This window comes from Oncorhynchus keta, chromosome 34 (genome assembly GCF_023373465.1).
Source record: "Oncorhynchus keta strain PuntledgeMale-10-30-2019 chromosome 34, Oket_V2, whole genome shotgun sequence".
NCBI lineage: Eukaryota > Metazoa > Chordata > Actinopteri > Salmoniformes > Salmonidae > Oncorhynchus > Oncorhynchus keta.
The window spans coordinates 72,255,893-72,273,139 of record NC_068454.1 but is presented as its reverse complement, the minus strand read 5'-3'; the positions used below and the strand labels follow the sequence as shown (position 1 = coordinate 72,273,139).

Below are 17,247 nucleotides of genomic sequence, written 5' to 3'. Positions count from 1 at the left end.
GATTGAACAGAGCCCTAAGTATGATGGGTAAACAGTGCTTTACGCAAAACACAGGAGAGTTTTGATCTCACAAGGACTGAGAAATTACCCCCTGTTTATACTGTTTAGAAGACATGCTTCAGGGCCACATTTGCATCAAAGCAGCTTTATAGTGTATATACTAATGTATGTAATTAGCTGGGCTGCCAGTAGGTGGAGCACTATCCCTGCACTAGAATGTGATCCAGCACTGCTGTGTTGGGATGGATGTGGTCTTTTCCATTTCGAGCCAGCCACTGTAGGGGATGATGTAGCTGTGCATTGCAGCGGTTTCATGAACAGTACAGATATTTACAGAGCTCTGCTGCTAGCATTGGTTCCTCTCACAATCACACAGTCCTCTTGGACGAGAAACTGCTTCCTTTGTGTTTACAGACAGCATTCTCGTATGCTGTGCATAGGCTCTATAGGAGTAGCTCAAGCCCATATCCTATAGCAGCAGTAGGCAATCTTAGACTTTATCTTACATTTCAATCAATTGAGTCTTTATTAAAGACTAATTAGTTCCTTATTTGAATCTGGTGTGTCTCTGCTTTGGCCCGGAGCAAAAGCCTGCCCCCACACGGCCCCTTTCAGATAAGACTGCCAGCCCTTGGCCCTGTAGGCTGGTTAACATACCCACAATCAATTCTATCTACTCCTGTACTTTGTAAAAAAAATATATAAAAAAATAAAAAATATTTTTTTACAAAAAAAATAAAAATTGAAGTGAAATTTCAAAGGCAGAGAGGCCAGCAGAATAACTGAATAATGGTGCCCTCATCTCCTCCTCTAGAAACCACATGGCCTCCAACTGGCAGACGTACAGTGGCATGCAGGACCAGTATAAGCAGGATACTGTTCAGAGAAGATCGGTGAAGACCATTATCACCCACCCAGACTACAACCAGATGACCTATGACTACGACATCGCCCTGCTGGAGCTGAGCCAGCCGCTGGAGTTCACCAACACCATCCACCCCATCTGCCTACCCGCACGCTCCCACCTCTTCCCTGCTGGCATGTCCTGTTGGGTTACAGGCTGGGGCACGCTCCGTGAAGGAGGTGGGGAGTCATATAGTTACACTATTGTTTTTATAGACCTAGGTCATATACAATACATATTTTGAATCATTTAAAATGCTAATGTTGCAATTGATTTAGTGCATGGGGTCAAAGTTAACATACATTTACTTCTATTTTATGCTACAGAACTGGGTCATACGAGGGATGGGCATTTGAAATGTTTTTCCTGTTCGAGTACTCACGTTATTATTTTTTTGTACTGGAGTACTCAAATAAAATAACGTATATTAGAATACACTACAGAAAAATATGTGCGCCTTTATCTATATGCCAACAGTGTGCAAAAAGGCCTGATTTATCATAACCTTTACAGATAACATGTTCTAATTGCTCAATTGCCCCATAAATCCTAGTATATTCAGTGAATAAAAAAACAAGTGCCATTTGAGAATCATTCATTGAAACCATAATGAGCGGCTCGGTTTTGGCGGGGTCACTCACAGCTTCGCCAAGCAGTGGCACAATGTAAAAGATAAATAAAGCGCATAAGGAAATAATCTTACTGCATTTTCTAAATGCAGATCTAAAATTATTCTTAGTCTGATGCCGAGCAGAAATTACTATGTGCTTCAGTTGCGCTTCTTCACTCTGAGAATTCATGAACTGGCATTCTATCAGCAGACAGCACTCTGACTGATTTGTAGCTACTTTTTTCGGTAGCTGTCTTTTCTCTGGTAAAATGAAAGATTTTAACTTCAAACAAAACATTAGATTAATAAATGTAGATAGCTATATTCTTTATATGATACACTAGAAATATGATGGCAATGCATAGTTTTTGCAAAAAAAAGACCTTGCTCATTTAATTGTGTGGCTGCTGGCCAAATAGCGTTGCACTTCGGTTGTCATCTGATGAAAATTAAGCTATTTCCTGATGAATGTGTTGCACAAATGCTTTTTCTGTGAAGGATATAGTTGCACAACCTTGATCACTCTATTGAAGAAAAAAAACACTAGACTTTTACATAAAACACATACGAAAGGGTTTAAACTCAGCCCACGTAGTCTACATCTGTGCGCACTCAAGCAATACTGACAAGACGAAGAAATCAGAACTGTTGATATAAAACTGGTATATATAATTAAATAACCCACCACTTCACTATCACCGTGTAGTTTGTGAGCTCTCCAAACAATGTCTCCACTACATGAATGAGAATAGTATGTCGTATTAATACATTGAATTAACAGAAATGACCGTAACCAAACATTCTAGATGAATGGGGAAATGGCAATGGTTAATGGTAGCCTACATTTACTGTTGGTGATACTTTGGCGATATAGCTGGGAATTCATCAACTTTGACAAACAATTCACCCCATGAAAACAATGATTTGAGCACGAATTGGTGGGAGATTGAACATGGGAGATGCACACTACCGCCATTCTCTGGTTAAAGATTGATTTTTGACATCTGTTCGATTACTCCTGCCCATCCCTAGGTCAAACATTTTGAATATACATGTTGGATACTTTCAAGATGGTTGGGCTGTGCTGGATTTAGTATGAAGGGTCATTTAGACCAGCACTACTGTTCCCAGAAGGCAGACTTGGGTCAAATACTGTGCATTAGGTCAAGTATTTCCATATTCTCGAGCTGCACTTGATTTCATTTGGTAGGAATGGAGCGAAAAGACAGTGGAATAGTCCAAGAAAGTGCAGAATCAGCGCACCTCACATACTAACCGTTTGGCATAGTATTTGACTCAGTCAGGTGTGTTATACAACTCCTCTGGTTATATACATCTTTCATCCTGGCATGCTTCTTTTCCCTCATATTGACATTCCTCATGCTCTCTCTCCATCCCTCCCTCTCTTCATCCCTCTCCTCATCTGTCTCCCATCATGGCGCCTTCTCTTCCCTTCATCCCTCTCCTCCTGACATCCCTCTTTCCTCACATTCTCCCCATTCATTCTCAACACTCACCTCTCCCGTTCATGACATCCCTCTCTTCATCTCTAATGACATCCCTGTCTTCTGTCACCCTGTTCCCATTCCTTCTCCCTCATCTTCCACCCTGATATTTTCCTCAGCTTTCATGTAATTCCTCTTGTTCCCTTCATCTCTCCTACATCTTTTTTTCCGTTATCCCTCTCTTCCATTACACCTTCCTCCACATCCATATTTCATACCAGACCTTCTCCCTCGTTCTCCCTCTTGAGGGATCTCTTAACTGTCCATTAGCCAACACAAAGCCAACTCATTAGCACCTGGGTTGTAGCTAGTGGACATGAAGGTTGTCTCCTGCTAGTTATAACCACGTGTCCTCTCTTTCTCGCGGCGGTCAGGTTCCATAGCACGGCTGCTGCAGAAGGCGGAGGTGAAGATCATTAACGACACGGTGTGTAACGTGGTCACCGAAGGTCAGGTCACATCCAGGATGCTCTGCTCCGGCTTCCTGTCCGGAGGAGTCGACGCCTGTCAGGTGGGAGGGATACGCACTGCAGGCTACATTATCACTCACACATACACACACACATGCAATTATAAAAAGAAACGTATGGCATACACCTGCATCTTAAAACACTCTTAAAACAAATGTCCTTTGTGCCCAATGTAATGTCTCTGTCCTCTGTTGCTCTCATCACTAGGGAGACTCGGGGGGTCCCCTGGTGTGCTTCGAGGAAAGTGGAATGTGGTTCCAGGCAGGCATCGTGAGCTGGGGTGAGGGCTGCGCTCGTCGGAACAAGCCAGGCGTCTACTCGCGCGTCACCAAGCTGAGAGATTGGATCCGCAAGAACACGGGGGTTTGATGATGAGGGGATATGGGGGCAGCGGGTAGACAGTTTGAGGGTCTGACAAGACAAAAAATAAGGAATATGGAACATTGCGTCTGATTGAGGACGAGTCCCCCCCATGATGACCAGAGCTATCCATCCATCTAGCCTCGACCAGCCTCCGACACCCACTGAGGGCCTGCATGGTGCTAGCTACTGCTCAGACGAAGGATTTCAAATGGGTTTGGGATTAGGTTTTTATGCTGTACTGATGCAACCCTTGTTCTCGAAAGCACCGAGGACCAGCAAGACTCCTGCACCTCCATCAATCATCTCATGTTCCACTGGTTTGATTAATATTCTCCCAGTGTAAATAATGGAAGATGTATATTTTGAGGACACACTTTGTTTTTGGTGGTATTTTCCTAGTCTCCACCATTGTTATGATGTGAGATCACATCTTCTGTTGGGCAGACAGACATGCCAAATGAACTGAGGGAATCAGAAATAGAACAGAAATAGAATAGATATAAAATAAATATTTTAGTGTAGTTTTTTTACAATGTATTTCTTTACCAGCTGTTTTCACCTGACAAATTTCACTTAAAGTGCCTTGACAAGAACATGGAATGTTTTATAAGTGAGTGTGATATTATTAATGCAGAGATGCATGGAATCTTGAGTTCTAACAAAGATTGTTTATTGCAGTGCCTTCAGAATCAATTCATACCCTTTGATTTATTCCACAATTTTTTTACAGCCTGAATTAAAAATGAATTAAATATAAACAAAAATCACCCATCAACACACAATACCCCATAAATGCAAAGTGAAAACCTATTTTTAGAATTTGAATACATAATTTACATATGTATTCACACCCCTGAGTAAATTCATATTATAATTACCTTCGGCAGAGGTTACAGCTGCGAGTCTTTCTTCGTAAGTCCCTATGAGTTTTCCATACCTGGATTGTACAATATTTGCACATTATTCTTTTCAATATTCTTCAAGCTCTGTCAAGTTGCTTGTTGATCATTACTAGACAACCATTTTCAAGTCTTGCCATAGGTTTTCAAGCAGATTTTAATTCGAAACTGTCACTAAGCCACTTAGGAATATTCAATGTCGTCTTGGTAAGCAACTCCAGTGTATATTTGGCCTTGTGTTTTAGGTTATTGTCCTGCTGAAAGGTGAATTTGTCTTCCAGTGTCTGTTGGAAAGCAGACCAAAGCAGGTTTTCCTCTAGGATTTTGACTGTGCTTAGCTCTATTCAATTTTGTCCCCCCCCCGAAAAACTCCCAAGCCCGAGCCAATGACGAGTGTAACCGATGTAAAATGGCTAGCTAGGTAGCGGGGTGCGCGCTGATAGCATTTCAATCGGTGATGTCACTCTCTCTGAGACCTAGAAGTAGTTCCCCTTGCCCTGCAAGGGCTGCGACTTTTGTGGAGCGATGGGTAATGATGCTTCGAAGGTGGCTGTTGTCGATGTGGACAGAGGGTCCCTGGTTCAAGCCCAGGTAGGGGCGAGGAGAGGGATGGAAGCTAAACTGTTACACGAGCATACCCATAACATGATGCAGTCACCACGATGCTTGAAAATATGAAGTGTTACCCAGTGTTGGATTTGTCCCAAACATAACTCTTTGTATTCAGGATATACATTTAATTTCTTTGCCATTTTTTTGCACTTTTACTTCAGTGCCTTATTGAAAACAGGATGCATGTTTTCCAATATTTGTATTCTGTACAGGCTTTCTTCTTTTCAGTCTGTCATTTAGGTTAGTAGTGTGGACTAACTACAATGTTGGTGATCCAGCCTCAGTTTTCTCCTATCACAGCCATCACTCCTATCACTCTAAATGTTTTAAAGTCACCATTGGCCTCATGGTGAAATTCCTGAGCTGTTTCCTTCCTCTCTGGCAACTGAGTTAGGAAGGACGCCTGTATCTTTGTAGTGACTGGGGGTATTGATACACGATCCAAAGTGTAATTAATAACATCACCATGCTCAAGGGGATATTCAATGTCTGCTTTAAAAAAAATATGTTTTATTGCACACAGAGTGAAAAATAATGTAATGGGAAATGATGACTGCGATCTGCTTGATCTATTACCTAGTGCATAAGTTGAATGCAGATATTTATTTTAAAAAGTACACGTTTCCAAAAACAACTGTATTGAAAAATCATACCGAGCGTATTTCTAAATACCTCGGGATACGGTATACTGCTCAACCCTAGCTATCTACATTTTTAAAGTAGTCAATTTTCTTCTTTATTGGCTGATTGCTCCCAACTCTAGAATCCCCACCCAGTTGACTCATTTAAAATGGTGGAAGCCCCCAAATGATAAACGGGTTATATCTATTATGATGTCCTCTGTGACAACAGGCACAACTCCGATATAAAGTGGTTTTGGGGTAAATTGCAGAAAGGCCACATGCTTCCACTTATATCAGTGCATTCGTAATAATCTAACCAATACAAAACTTCTATTTGATCAAATAAGCGTCACGTAGCAAATTAGCAATACATGTTTGTTGACCAAATTCGACACCTCATGGACAGATTTTGACCAGAGTAAAACCTCGCTTCACCTCTTCCCCTCTGAGGGTCAATGGGCACAGTGCAATTCGGAGGTTCCTATCAATTTCTATAGATGCTGCGGCCATTTCCCTCACATTAGTATTCTAGGAGAACCCCATATACAGGCTAGCTAAAATGGTCTCCATTTGCCAGTTGAGCTGAGGGTGATTCGGGTCTTCACTCCCCTACGCACGGCAGCTCAAGAAAATCAATTGGGTTTAGCTGTTTGCACGGTGCAACACAATGAGTTCTTCTCACCCCTTTCAACAGTGGACTTCTTATTGGACAATCCTGGTCCTGCTTTTAACTGATTTTTCATTGGTTTTCTTTCACTCTATTTTGGCTTGTGTTTGTATTTGTACATTTACTGTGACTTCAAAACCTAAAGCTCTCCGTTGTTTGTAAATGTTGATGTGCTGAAAATATTTTAATTGTTAAAGGTGGACGATAATGTTGGGCTATTTGTTTTTATGGTCCCTAACATTGGCACAATGCTGGGTAATATGGAGTGTAATAAAGGTATATGTTTCAGAACATGGGTTGAAGGGGCCAAAAGCGACTCTTTAAATAATAAATGTGAGCTGTTACTGTGTGTAGTTAAATAAAGGTAACATTTATATTGGATTGTGGACACATTCCTTTTCTACTGTTCAATTTTGTTTATATGCCTCATTTTTATATAAAAGATTTATGAATCCTACACAATAACCATACTTTACCTGAATCTTCTGCATGTCATTTACCTTCATTGACTGACTCGTGTCTTTATAATAGTTATTGTATAGTAAGTATTATGAGTCTATTGTGGGGCCATGTCCTTTTACACGGCAGCCTGTAATGAATGTGGATCTCTCATAGCACTCATCTCCTCCCTGCTGTGACTAGCATGTGTACCTGGAGACGAGATGTAATGAGACCGAGGTGACAAGACAAGCTGATATTGTCACATTATACCTAGCTTTGTCACAGCAATCTCTTGTTACAAGGGGAGCTGGGCGTGTGGGTGTAAGGAGGTGGATACACAGACAGTAGGAGATCTACAATCACATCTGTCTTCATTAAAAGCTACGCTCCACCACGGGAATAGGAGAATCAACATAGACAGCGCTGCTAATTTATGTATTCATCAACTTCGGTACATAAGCATCTTTGTTTGTACCTGTTCCCCCATGACATACGCACAGCACACACACAGCACACACACTGCATCTCCTCACCGGGCCAATGTACAGTACTCAAACCACGCTGGTCTTTATCTGAAATGGTTTTATTTAAATATAAATATGTGTACAAAGTTACAAGCAACAATAGCTCATTTTTAGCAAATAAAATCTTTAATACATTATTAAAAAAACAAAATGAACCAAACCAACAAATGGCAATTAGTTGTGTTCCCAAAAGCATAGTTCATCTTTCTGCATTCAGTGATTGATGGACCCAAATAAAATCAATCAAGATATAGATTTATATGTATATATAATATAAAGATACTTTACAGTAAAGCAGCTTACAAGCTGTACATTAAGGCTTATATAAAAATAAAGACGAGCGATGATTTTTGTTTTTAAATCACTTGGTTCACTTAGTGACGTTTGTTTTCCAATTGGGCCGACTGACCGGTAGCGCCGCTCTTGACACAAAATGGCAGTACAGGGTTCCAGTAGTGTCCAGAATCGGAATACAACAGACCAGGTGCAGTAAGCAGTCTCTCAAACAAGCATAATGGACATGGAAAAGAAATGCTGAAGAGTTTCACTAGACACATCATCTGCATGCAACAGAGAAAGAATGGGACTTCTTCACCCATTTGTACAGTTGATCTAGTCAGTATTTCAGGGTAGTACTGTGTTTTTGTAAACATATTGAAGCTACTTGATTGTGGCATAAAGACTGGTGTGTGGATGGTGTCTGAAGAGGGACAGTTTCACAAGTAGAACCCATCTTAGCCTGTTGAGACTGCACCTTGAGCTTATTCAAGTTCAAGATTGCCACCATTTTACAATGATTGTTCTGGAAAGAGTCTCCATTTAACAATCTGGCAAACAGAAGTAATACAGTACCCAGAGGAATTCATCTCTATCCCTAACTCTTTCAATACACTGCTATGTACTGTAGCTCACCATCTTTGGGTTTTTCCATTTCCTTTTCTTGTCCTCCAGGGTAGAACAATAACACAGAGGCTGTCTCTCTATTAGGTGAAGGCCAGGATACACATTCTCTCCATACCTCACTCTGCTTTCACTCCCAGATAACCCACACCCAAGCCAAACTTATTGTTTTGCTAAGCGGTTTATGGCTGCCATTGTGGAGCTCAGGCTTCTTTAAATGGATAGAGAGACACGAATGTGCTTAGAACTCCTTTCACATGCCGACAAACACCAAATGACCACAATGTGTTGACTCTTCTTTTTTTTTAAAATGAATATATCTGTATTTTTTATTTGTTCATAGTCTGTTACAAGTTCTATTTGTCTGAGGAGTATGTTCTTTTTGAGAAATGTTAGCTAGGCTCCAGCATCCAGTTAGTTTAGGCCACCCAAAGTCATGAGATGCTCCTGTCTGGTGAGTTCCAGTTTGCCTTCCTCCCATCCCCTCACTGGTAAAACAAAACTAGTGCCATGACAGAATAGCAGGCTCATCTCTGAAGTAGCAGACACTGTAGTAGATTATTTATTGATGGGGAATGTGAGTGGCACATCACAATCATTGACTCCATTGGGGCTCAATTGGAATGCCATTGGGACTCCATTGGGACCATTCAATCCCAGAATGACAACTGAATAACAAATAAGGAAGGCAATCCATGTCACCTACATCTCCTTCCAAAACGTGTCCAGGAGAAGGACCAGCCATCCAGTTCTCTCTCCTCATGTTAGTCTGGCCACACCTCCTATAGAGATGACAAATGCTTCGTCTTTACATGGCCCTTCGCGCTCCACCCCCTGTTCCGTTGTCAAATCAGACGTGAGTCTGCATGCGTTGTGACGGCCGTCCGTAGTCGGACTGCTGGGAGGAGACCTGCGATGATGCATAGGAGAAACGAGAGGAGCTAGACACCTTGCTAGCCTGGTCTGATTGATCGTAGGCGTCCACCTTCTCGTAGGAGGCGGGCTTGACGTAGCTGGTGAAGGCTCGACCGTATGTGGCGGCGGTGGGCAGGTAGGCAGAGCCGCTGTAGACGGGGTCGGTGGGGTAGATGGCTCCGGGCTGGGCTGCCGCTGCCTGCTGCTGCTCGTAGGTGGAGCGGGCCCCTGTGGTGGTGGCGTAGCGGTGGGAGAAGTCGTAGATGCGGGGCTGTGTGGCTGCCACCACTGTGTGCTGGCCGTACAGCGGGCTGGGGGAGGGCAGCTGGGATGGCGTGTAGACAGGACGGGGGTTGGGCACGTAATCTGAGAAACCACTGCGGATCACCCGGTCCTCGTGAGCATGCACGTTGTAGTAGCCGTTAGTGGGGTCCTGAGGGGAGAGGAAATAACAACAGGGTGTTAAGTTGTTCAACTGCTTTTAAACATACTGTATTTATATAGAGATGTCAGACTTTTTCAAAACACCCAGCAAAACAACATGCAACAAATGCTCAACGAATGATTGCAATTTTTCCCATGCATGAAACATTGTATAAGTGAGTGTTTCTCCTTACGGTTTTTACCTTGATGTCGGACCTCTCGTCCTCGTCCTCCTCCAGCAGGTCACTGTGTTCCGTCCGGGACGTCCCAGGAGACTCACTGCTGTTGGGGGCCTGAGGGGGAAACAACAGTCCCTACAATTGTAAAGGTGGTACATCTTAGACCAACATGAGCAAAATGACTGTACTGTATATCATCACATCATCACAGTAATATACATTATATATATCTGTTATATAAAGATGAAAAGGTATTTGAAAACCTACTGAAAGTGATTGAACGGAGGCATTTACCATGGGCTCCTTGACATCCTCCTCATCATCGTTGCCACGGGTAGCATTGTGGTCACTGTGCACAATCTGAACTCTGATGTCACTCTTTGAGAGGCGTGTGCACTTTTTACCTGTGAGGATTCAAAAGAGACAGGTGATTTAGAAATGATTCTAAAACTGCTTTTCATGCCTGTTGCCTTTATAGAAAAGGATTTGATTGTGCTCCTTTCATGAAGTTGAAACTAGCCATGCATGACTAAGATTTGGGGTCAATTCTATTTCAAATCAGTCAGTTCACACCGATTTAAAAATATTGAGTGAATAGTCATTTACTGAATGTCAATTCATTTCCTTGAATAGGGTGAGTTGACATGGAATGTAGCCCAACCCCGGCATGCCCCATATCTGACCTTCGACCTCACCTTTCCCGGTGTGCCTGCAGCAGAGAGAGACCAGGGTGACGACACAGATGAGCAGGACACACCCTCCGCCCACTGACGCCCCAATGATGATCAGCATGGGCAGGGCCTCTGTGAGGAGAGAGAGGAAAAGAGAAAAGAGTCAGGACCTTGCTACTGATCAGAGCGAGACAGGCAGGACCAGATCCAGTCTCCTCTTCTAACGCCACTCTACTCATTCCCCCCCCAACTAATCTCCGCCAACGCCTGCTCCTATATAAATTCATCTGCAGTAAGCCTCATGGTCCCTCAGAAGCACGCACACACACACACACACACACACACACACACACACACACACACACACACACACACACACACACACACACACACACACACACACACACACTTAGAGCCCCCTGCGTCCCCACAGCCTCGGCTATTGTGTCTAATCTCTCTGGAAGAAGGGTAACAAGGCCTGACATGCAATGAAGCAATAGACAGTAATCTAATTAGAGATTCCAGGAGAGAGATACGGCGCACCGCTCAACTCTCCCGAGACCCCGGCTGAGCTGCCTTGATGTAAATTGCTGGCGAGGACCTTATTTTTGGTGTCTACTGCAACAAAGGCCTTCCTTCCTTACCTCCGCCAACTCCAGTGTGCAGAGTGTGTGTGTGTGTGTGCATGTATGTGTGTGTGTGAGTAAGTAAATTGTCATTTAAGTAAATTTGAAGAGGGTGGCTCTCACACACTTAGAGAGAGAGGGAGCTAAGGGACCGCCGGTGGCTCGGCCCCAGGACACCTGTGCCCTGATCTAATTGACTTTAGTCCCCGATCGATATCTATGTTATATGGCCCAATGTATTCATTAAGGCCCACCATCTGCTGATTAAATTATATTGATTAAAATAGTATAATTAAGATAAGCACTCAATTGGAGTTCTGCTTTGACCTCATCTAACCCCTCTCTCTTCCCAGCACCGTCTCTCCACAGTGCTCGTCTTAGTGAGATTGGTCATGCTGACTGTGTGAGATGATAGATAATAAGGACCCCTGTCCAGTTCCTACCCGTACCTTGCTCCTTGAGGGTGACCAGCGCGGTGCCTGTGCCGAAGCGGTTCCATGCGGTGCAGTTGTAGCGGAGTAGGAAGTCCTGGGCCAGGGTCTCAGACAGGACCAGGGAGGACAGGACCCCGTGGTCACTGGCCACCGTCTGGACAGAGAAACGACCGGAGGAACCCGAGGAGAGGGTCACATCTCCAAATGTCCACACCTAGTGAGAAAGATGGGAGATGAACAACAGGTGAGTGGCTAGCAGCACTGTCAGAGCTCAGATCAACCACTACTTCCCATGCTTAGATCAATCACAGGTACCTTCTAACCAACCACCCTCCCTCCCTCTCTCTTTCCCTCTCTCTGTTTTCCTCCCTCTCCATCCACCTGGCTGACATTGCTAAGGGCCGTACGTCTAAATTGCCTCCTACGTCTTGCCCTGGAGGTAAGCCCTGTCAGCCTCTAAGCCCTGTCAGCCTCTAAGCCCTGTCAGCCTCTAAGCTCTGCCAGACCTGTGAGGCTGTGTAAGATGCTCCTGTCGGTGCTGAAGCTTCTCTCCTGCTGCTAGATAAGGTCTACGGGGTGCCTGCCTCTCACTCCCCCTCAGACCCTAATTATCCTCTGTCAGAGCTGCCCACGCACCCAGGGTCACCTGACAGGTCAGCCCACCGAGGCCTGATGGATGCAGCGCTAATTGAGCCATGCGGTTGGGCTGCAGCCTGCAGGAGAGCCGGCCCCCCTTTCTAGTTACCTTTCTGTTCTCTCTCCCTCATCCTCATTGAGTGGTGAAGGGATGATGTGTGTGTGTAGGTGGGGGATTCAGTGTGTATTAAATGAGCACATGCATGCACGCACACACAACATTGAAAGAGGAAAGACAGGAAAAGACAAGAGGCTCACTTACAATCTTGTCAGGCGAGGGGCTGTTTCCCACCAGGCACTCGAGCTTGCCCTTGGAGTGCTTGACAGCGTGCTGTGTGGCGTCTGCTGTAATGATAGGTGGGCCTGGAGGGAGGGAGGGAGGTGGAGGGAGGGAGGGAGAGAGAGAGAGAGAGAGAGAGAGAGAGAGAGAGAGAGAGAGAGAGAGAGAGAGAGAGAGAGAGAGAGAGAGAGAGAGAGAGAGAGAGAGAGAGATGTCGGTGACAGAAAGAGGGAGATTTTGAAACAAATTAAACACAGATGCATTGTCGGATGGTTGACACATATAATGCTTGAGTAAACATACTTCTTAGATAATACCAAATGTGCATCTTTAATATTCTACATCTAAAAGAAAGTGGTATTGAATTGGCCCTATTTTCAGACTATTGAGACTCATATGAGACTTACCGTTGACAGTGAGCGTGACGTCCCTCTCAGCCACCCCGATGCGGGGGACGATGGCCTTGCAGGTATACGTCCCAGCATCCTCCTGGGTGACAGCCTTCAGCTGCAGGGTGTTGCCATTACTGAGCACCTGTAGAGGGAGAGGAGAGGTGGGAGGGAGGGAGACGAGGGGAGGGAGAGGAGGGGAGGGGGAGGAGGGAAGGGAGAGGAGTGGAGTGGAGGGAGATGGGAAAAGAGAGAGAGAGGGGTGGACAGGAGGGATAAGAGGGGGAAGTTGTTGCAGCAGCACCAATGTGGTCGAACAGTTTCAGTTTAATTTCATGGTGGTGACAACACTGTGGTTTTAATCACAGACTACAGCTACAGCCAGGCACCTCTGGAGTGACCATGCTGCTGTGGAGATTGTCCTAATTAAACGTTGCCGGCAGAGCATAACGTTATCATGGTGTGAGTGGGCCGTAGCCTTTAGAGGCTGCTACAGTTCGCTCTACACTTGCGCACTCGTTAGCTCATTGATCCCACCATTCCATCAAGCTGTGATTAATCCATTTCCTCTCCCTCTACGCCCCTCCTCTCCCTCCCTCCGTCCTTTCACTCCCACTCTCCATTTTTTATTCAACCACAATTAGAGAGAAACCTAATGAATCCATTACTGGTAGCTGTGTGAGGCATGGTGGCCGCGGTGCGTGTGGATTAGAGAGCACCGCCTGTTCTTTTCTTCCGGAGAGCGTTGGTTCAGTCTGGGAGATGGGAGATGACAGCATGGCTTTTACAGCATCGCCTGCTGTCCTGCAGCTCTCTTCTCTTTAGCGGTGGCGTTTTTAGCAAAAGCTGCCTCTGAAATTCGATTAAACACCAGGAGAGAGGCTCCCTGGAGATAGCGCTGATAGTGTTGCCTGGGGTGGGGTGGGAGACCTTGAACCAAGATGACGCAAACTAAAGGTGGAACTGGGCTGGTTGTAAGCTACCTCACATATTCCTCCCTAGATGTTCTTTGTGTTGTGTCTTGGTCCGGGTTGAGGAGCGGTTTGAGAAGCTGTTCTCGGAGTGGGATGTGAAATGTGTCAGCTGGTTTTTAACTAGTGCGCCTCAACTGTGGATGTGATTGATTTAGTGGTCACGTTGTTATGACAGAGTGTCACCTCCCCTGCTGTCAGCAGTGCGAGAACCTGACAGTCATCACACACACTGCCTCTGAAGGTTTAGCTCTGATGTCTGAGGGCTTTGTCTCATTACACACACACACACACACACACACACACACACACACACACACACACACACACACACACACACACACACACACACACACACACACACACACACACACACACACACACACACACACACACAAACACACGCACACAAACACACGCACACCAACATGCACACACAGTATAAGTATTGATTGAGCTACTTGTCTTACCACGCTTGAGCCCTGTTTGGTCCAGGCCAGGGTGAGGGGAGGGTTGCCTGTCCAGGTGCAGGTGAAGGCAGCGTCCATCCCAATGTCCACGTTCATGGGCTTGGGCTCCGACAGCAGCCTGGGACCAACTGTAGAGGAGCCCAGGACACCATCAGAACTAATACAGCCCTTATTCACCATTCAATTCATTATGACTTTATCATATCCCCTAAGGCATTTTCAAAGCACAAAGCACATTACACAGTATCCTCCAAAGACACAATAACTCTTGTGACAAGGGTGAACGTGTTCACAGACACACTACTCAGATTACACTACAGGCTACTAGTACTATGATACACTGATGTGCTCCACTCACATTGTACATCCACCAGGGTGCTGACGTTGGTGCTGCCCACTGAGTTGGATACCTCACAGGAGACAGGGTCTGTGAAGTACGAGTGGTCTACCGTCACCTCCAGGCTGTCCCCGTTCGCCTCCGAGATGGGGACTCCTCCCTTGGACCACCTGGACCACCAGATCACCACATCACATAGGGTTAGAATGTCAATTTACCATGTCGCATAGGGTTAGAAGGTCAATTTACCACATCACATTGGGATAGAATATCAATGTACCACATCACATAGAGTTAGAATGTCAATTTACCACATCACATAGGGTTAGAATGTCAATGTACCACATCACATAGGGTTAGAAGGTCAATTTATCACATAGGGTAAGAAGGTCAATGTACCACATCCCATAGGGTTAGAAGGTCAATTTACCACATCGCATAGGGTTAGAAGGTCAATTTACCACATTGCATAGGGTTAAAAGGTCAATTTACCACATTGCATAGGGTTAGAAGGTCAATTTACCACATCCCATAGGGTTAGAAGGTCAATTTACCACATCGCATAGGGTTAGAAGGTCAATTTACCACATCACACAGGGATAGAAGGTCAATTTACCACATCACATTGGGTTACAAGATCACTTTGGTTTACCAGAACATGTTAGCAGGTCACTTTGGGTCACTAGATCATTTTGAGTTACATGTGCGTTAATAATGATAAAGTCCAAACTGGACCAACTAAAAGGCTAATAGTTCCATAATAATGCAGTACACACTGACTTCATGAAAGAAATGAAACCAACAGTATAAGGTTGAGGTTGAGGCGCTGTTTTTTACCTGTATCCTGTGATCTCAGGGTTGGCAGAGGCAGAGCAGATGAACAGAACCTTGGCTCCCTCCATGACACTCTGGGGCTGAACGGACAGGGTCACTGATGGGGGGTCTGCAGGACGGAGGGGAACACACAACATCACTGAGAGGGGAACTTAGTATGTGTCATATCTATCACTATGGACGATTCTACAGTATAGGCTGAATTTGTGTCAGTCAAGGGAGAAGAAACAGGACAGCAGTACTAAAGGAAGCTCTGTGAACACTGGAGGTATGTGTCACTGAGCTAGGACCACCTGTAGCACACGCTCCAGCAGGTACGTATATCTCTCTGGTCACCCCCAAAACCAATTCTTTCTTTGGCCGCCTCTCCTTCCAGTTCTTTGCTGCCAATGACTGGAACAAACTAGAAAAATCTCTCAAACTGGAAACACTAATCTCCCTCACTAGCTTTAAGCACCAGCTGTCAGAGCAGCTCACAGATTCCTGCACCTGTACATAGCCCATCTATAATTTAGCCCAAACAACTACCTCTCCCCCTACTGTATTTAATTTATTTATTTTGCTCCTTTGCACCCCATTATTTCTATCTCTATTTTGCACATTCTTCCACTGCAAATCTACCATTCCAGTGTTTTACTTGCTATATTATATTTACTTCGCCACCATGGCCTTTTTTTGCCTTTACTTCCCTTATCTCACCTCACTTGCTCACATTGTATTTAGACGTATTTTTCTACTGTATTATTGACTGTATGTTTGTTTTACTCCATGTGTAACTCTGTGTCGTTGTATGTGTCGAACTGTTTTGCTTTATCTTGGCCAGGTCGCAATTGTAAATGAGAACTTGTTCTCAACTTGCCTACCTGGTTAAATAAAGGTGAAATAAAATAAAAATAAATACATTTGAAGGGGTGTGTGTTTGTCACAGAGAGGTTGGTGTATGAATCATTGAAGGGTGAGCGAGTGCATGTGCAGGAAGGCAGAACTAACCACTCTTCCATTAACTCTAAAGTGGTGCTGGGTGAAATGTATTTATTCAACCAAAGCCCTCAACTAATGCCTAAAGTATATAAATAAATATATTATAGATGATATATGTGTATAGACTACCTTGTCGTTATTGGCAGTATATTTGTATAAAGTTTACCAATAGGACTATGTTCCAATATCCACACTAGCATACTAGTGTCCATGGACAATACATCAGTACATACTAAGTAGTATTCAAGTCTAATAGTTGGTAGTTGAATCTATTTGACTCTGTGTTTTCCATCCTCTGACAGAGTGTTGTACCTTGGGTGTGTCCCCATCACAGGGACGAGGACACTACAGAGTTTCGTACCCGAGTGTGTCCCCATCACTGGGACGAGGACACTACGGAGTTTCGTACCCGAGTGTGTCCCCATCACTGGGACGAGGACACTACGGAGTTTCGTACCCGAGTGTGTCCCCATCACAGGGACGAGGACACTACGGAGTTTCGTACCCGAGTGTGTCCCCATCACTGGGAAGAGGACACTATGGAGTGACTGTAGGGGACACTAAGCACCACTGAGGACACTCA

The 17,247-nt window shown here is 44.6% G+C and overlaps 2 protein-coding genes across 14 annotated transcripts in view; one reads left to right on the top strand and one right to left on the bottom strand.

The window, feature by feature from the left end:
- LOC118367647 (suppressor of tumorigenicity 14 protein homolog) overlaps positions 1-7,032 on the top strand; it is a 37,670-nt gene extending 30,638 nt beyond the window's left edge. For both annotated transcript variants that reach the window (XM_035751240.2, XM_052494684.1), the window contains 3 exons: positions 815-1,083; positions 3,394-3,530; positions 3,697-7,032. In XM_035751240.2, coding sequence (XP_035607133.2) covers positions 815-1,083; positions 3,394-3,530; positions 3,697-3,858 — 568 coding nt within the window. In that variant the 3' untranslated portion in view covers positions 3,859-7,032. The remainder of the gene's footprint in view (positions 1-814; positions 1,084-3,393; positions 3,531-3,696) is intronic.
- Positions 7,033-7,661: 629 nt separating this feature from the next.
- The window catches only part of LOC118367646 (kin of IRRE-like protein 3), a 50,145-nt gene continuing 40,559 nt past the window's right edge, over positions 7,662-17,247 (bottom strand). The window contains exons 6-15 of one of the 12 annotated variants that reach the window (XM_052494649.1): positions 15,687-15,792; positions 14,871-15,019; positions 14,513-14,640; positions 13,090-13,216; positions 12,665-12,765; positions 11,782-11,980; positions 10,719-10,838; positions 10,303-10,439; positions 10,051-10,170; positions 7,662-9,866 (exon numbers count right to left, since the gene is read on the bottom strand). In XM_052494649.1, the coding sequence (XP_052350609.1) occupies positions 9,369-9,866; positions 10,051-10,170; positions 10,303-10,439; positions 10,719-10,838; positions 11,782-11,980; positions 12,665-12,765; positions 13,090-13,216; positions 14,513-14,640; positions 14,871-15,019; positions 15,687-15,792 (1,685 nt within the window). In that variant the 3' untranslated portion in view covers positions 7,662-9,368. The remainder of the gene's footprint in view (positions 9,867-10,050; positions 10,171-10,302; positions 10,440-10,718; positions 10,839-11,781; positions 11,981-12,664; positions 12,766-13,089; positions 13,217-14,512; positions 14,641-14,870; positions 15,020-15,686; positions 15,793-17,247) is intronic. The other 11 variants (XM_052494650.1, XM_052494652.1, XM_052494653.1 and 8 more) reach the window with 11 other exon arrangements.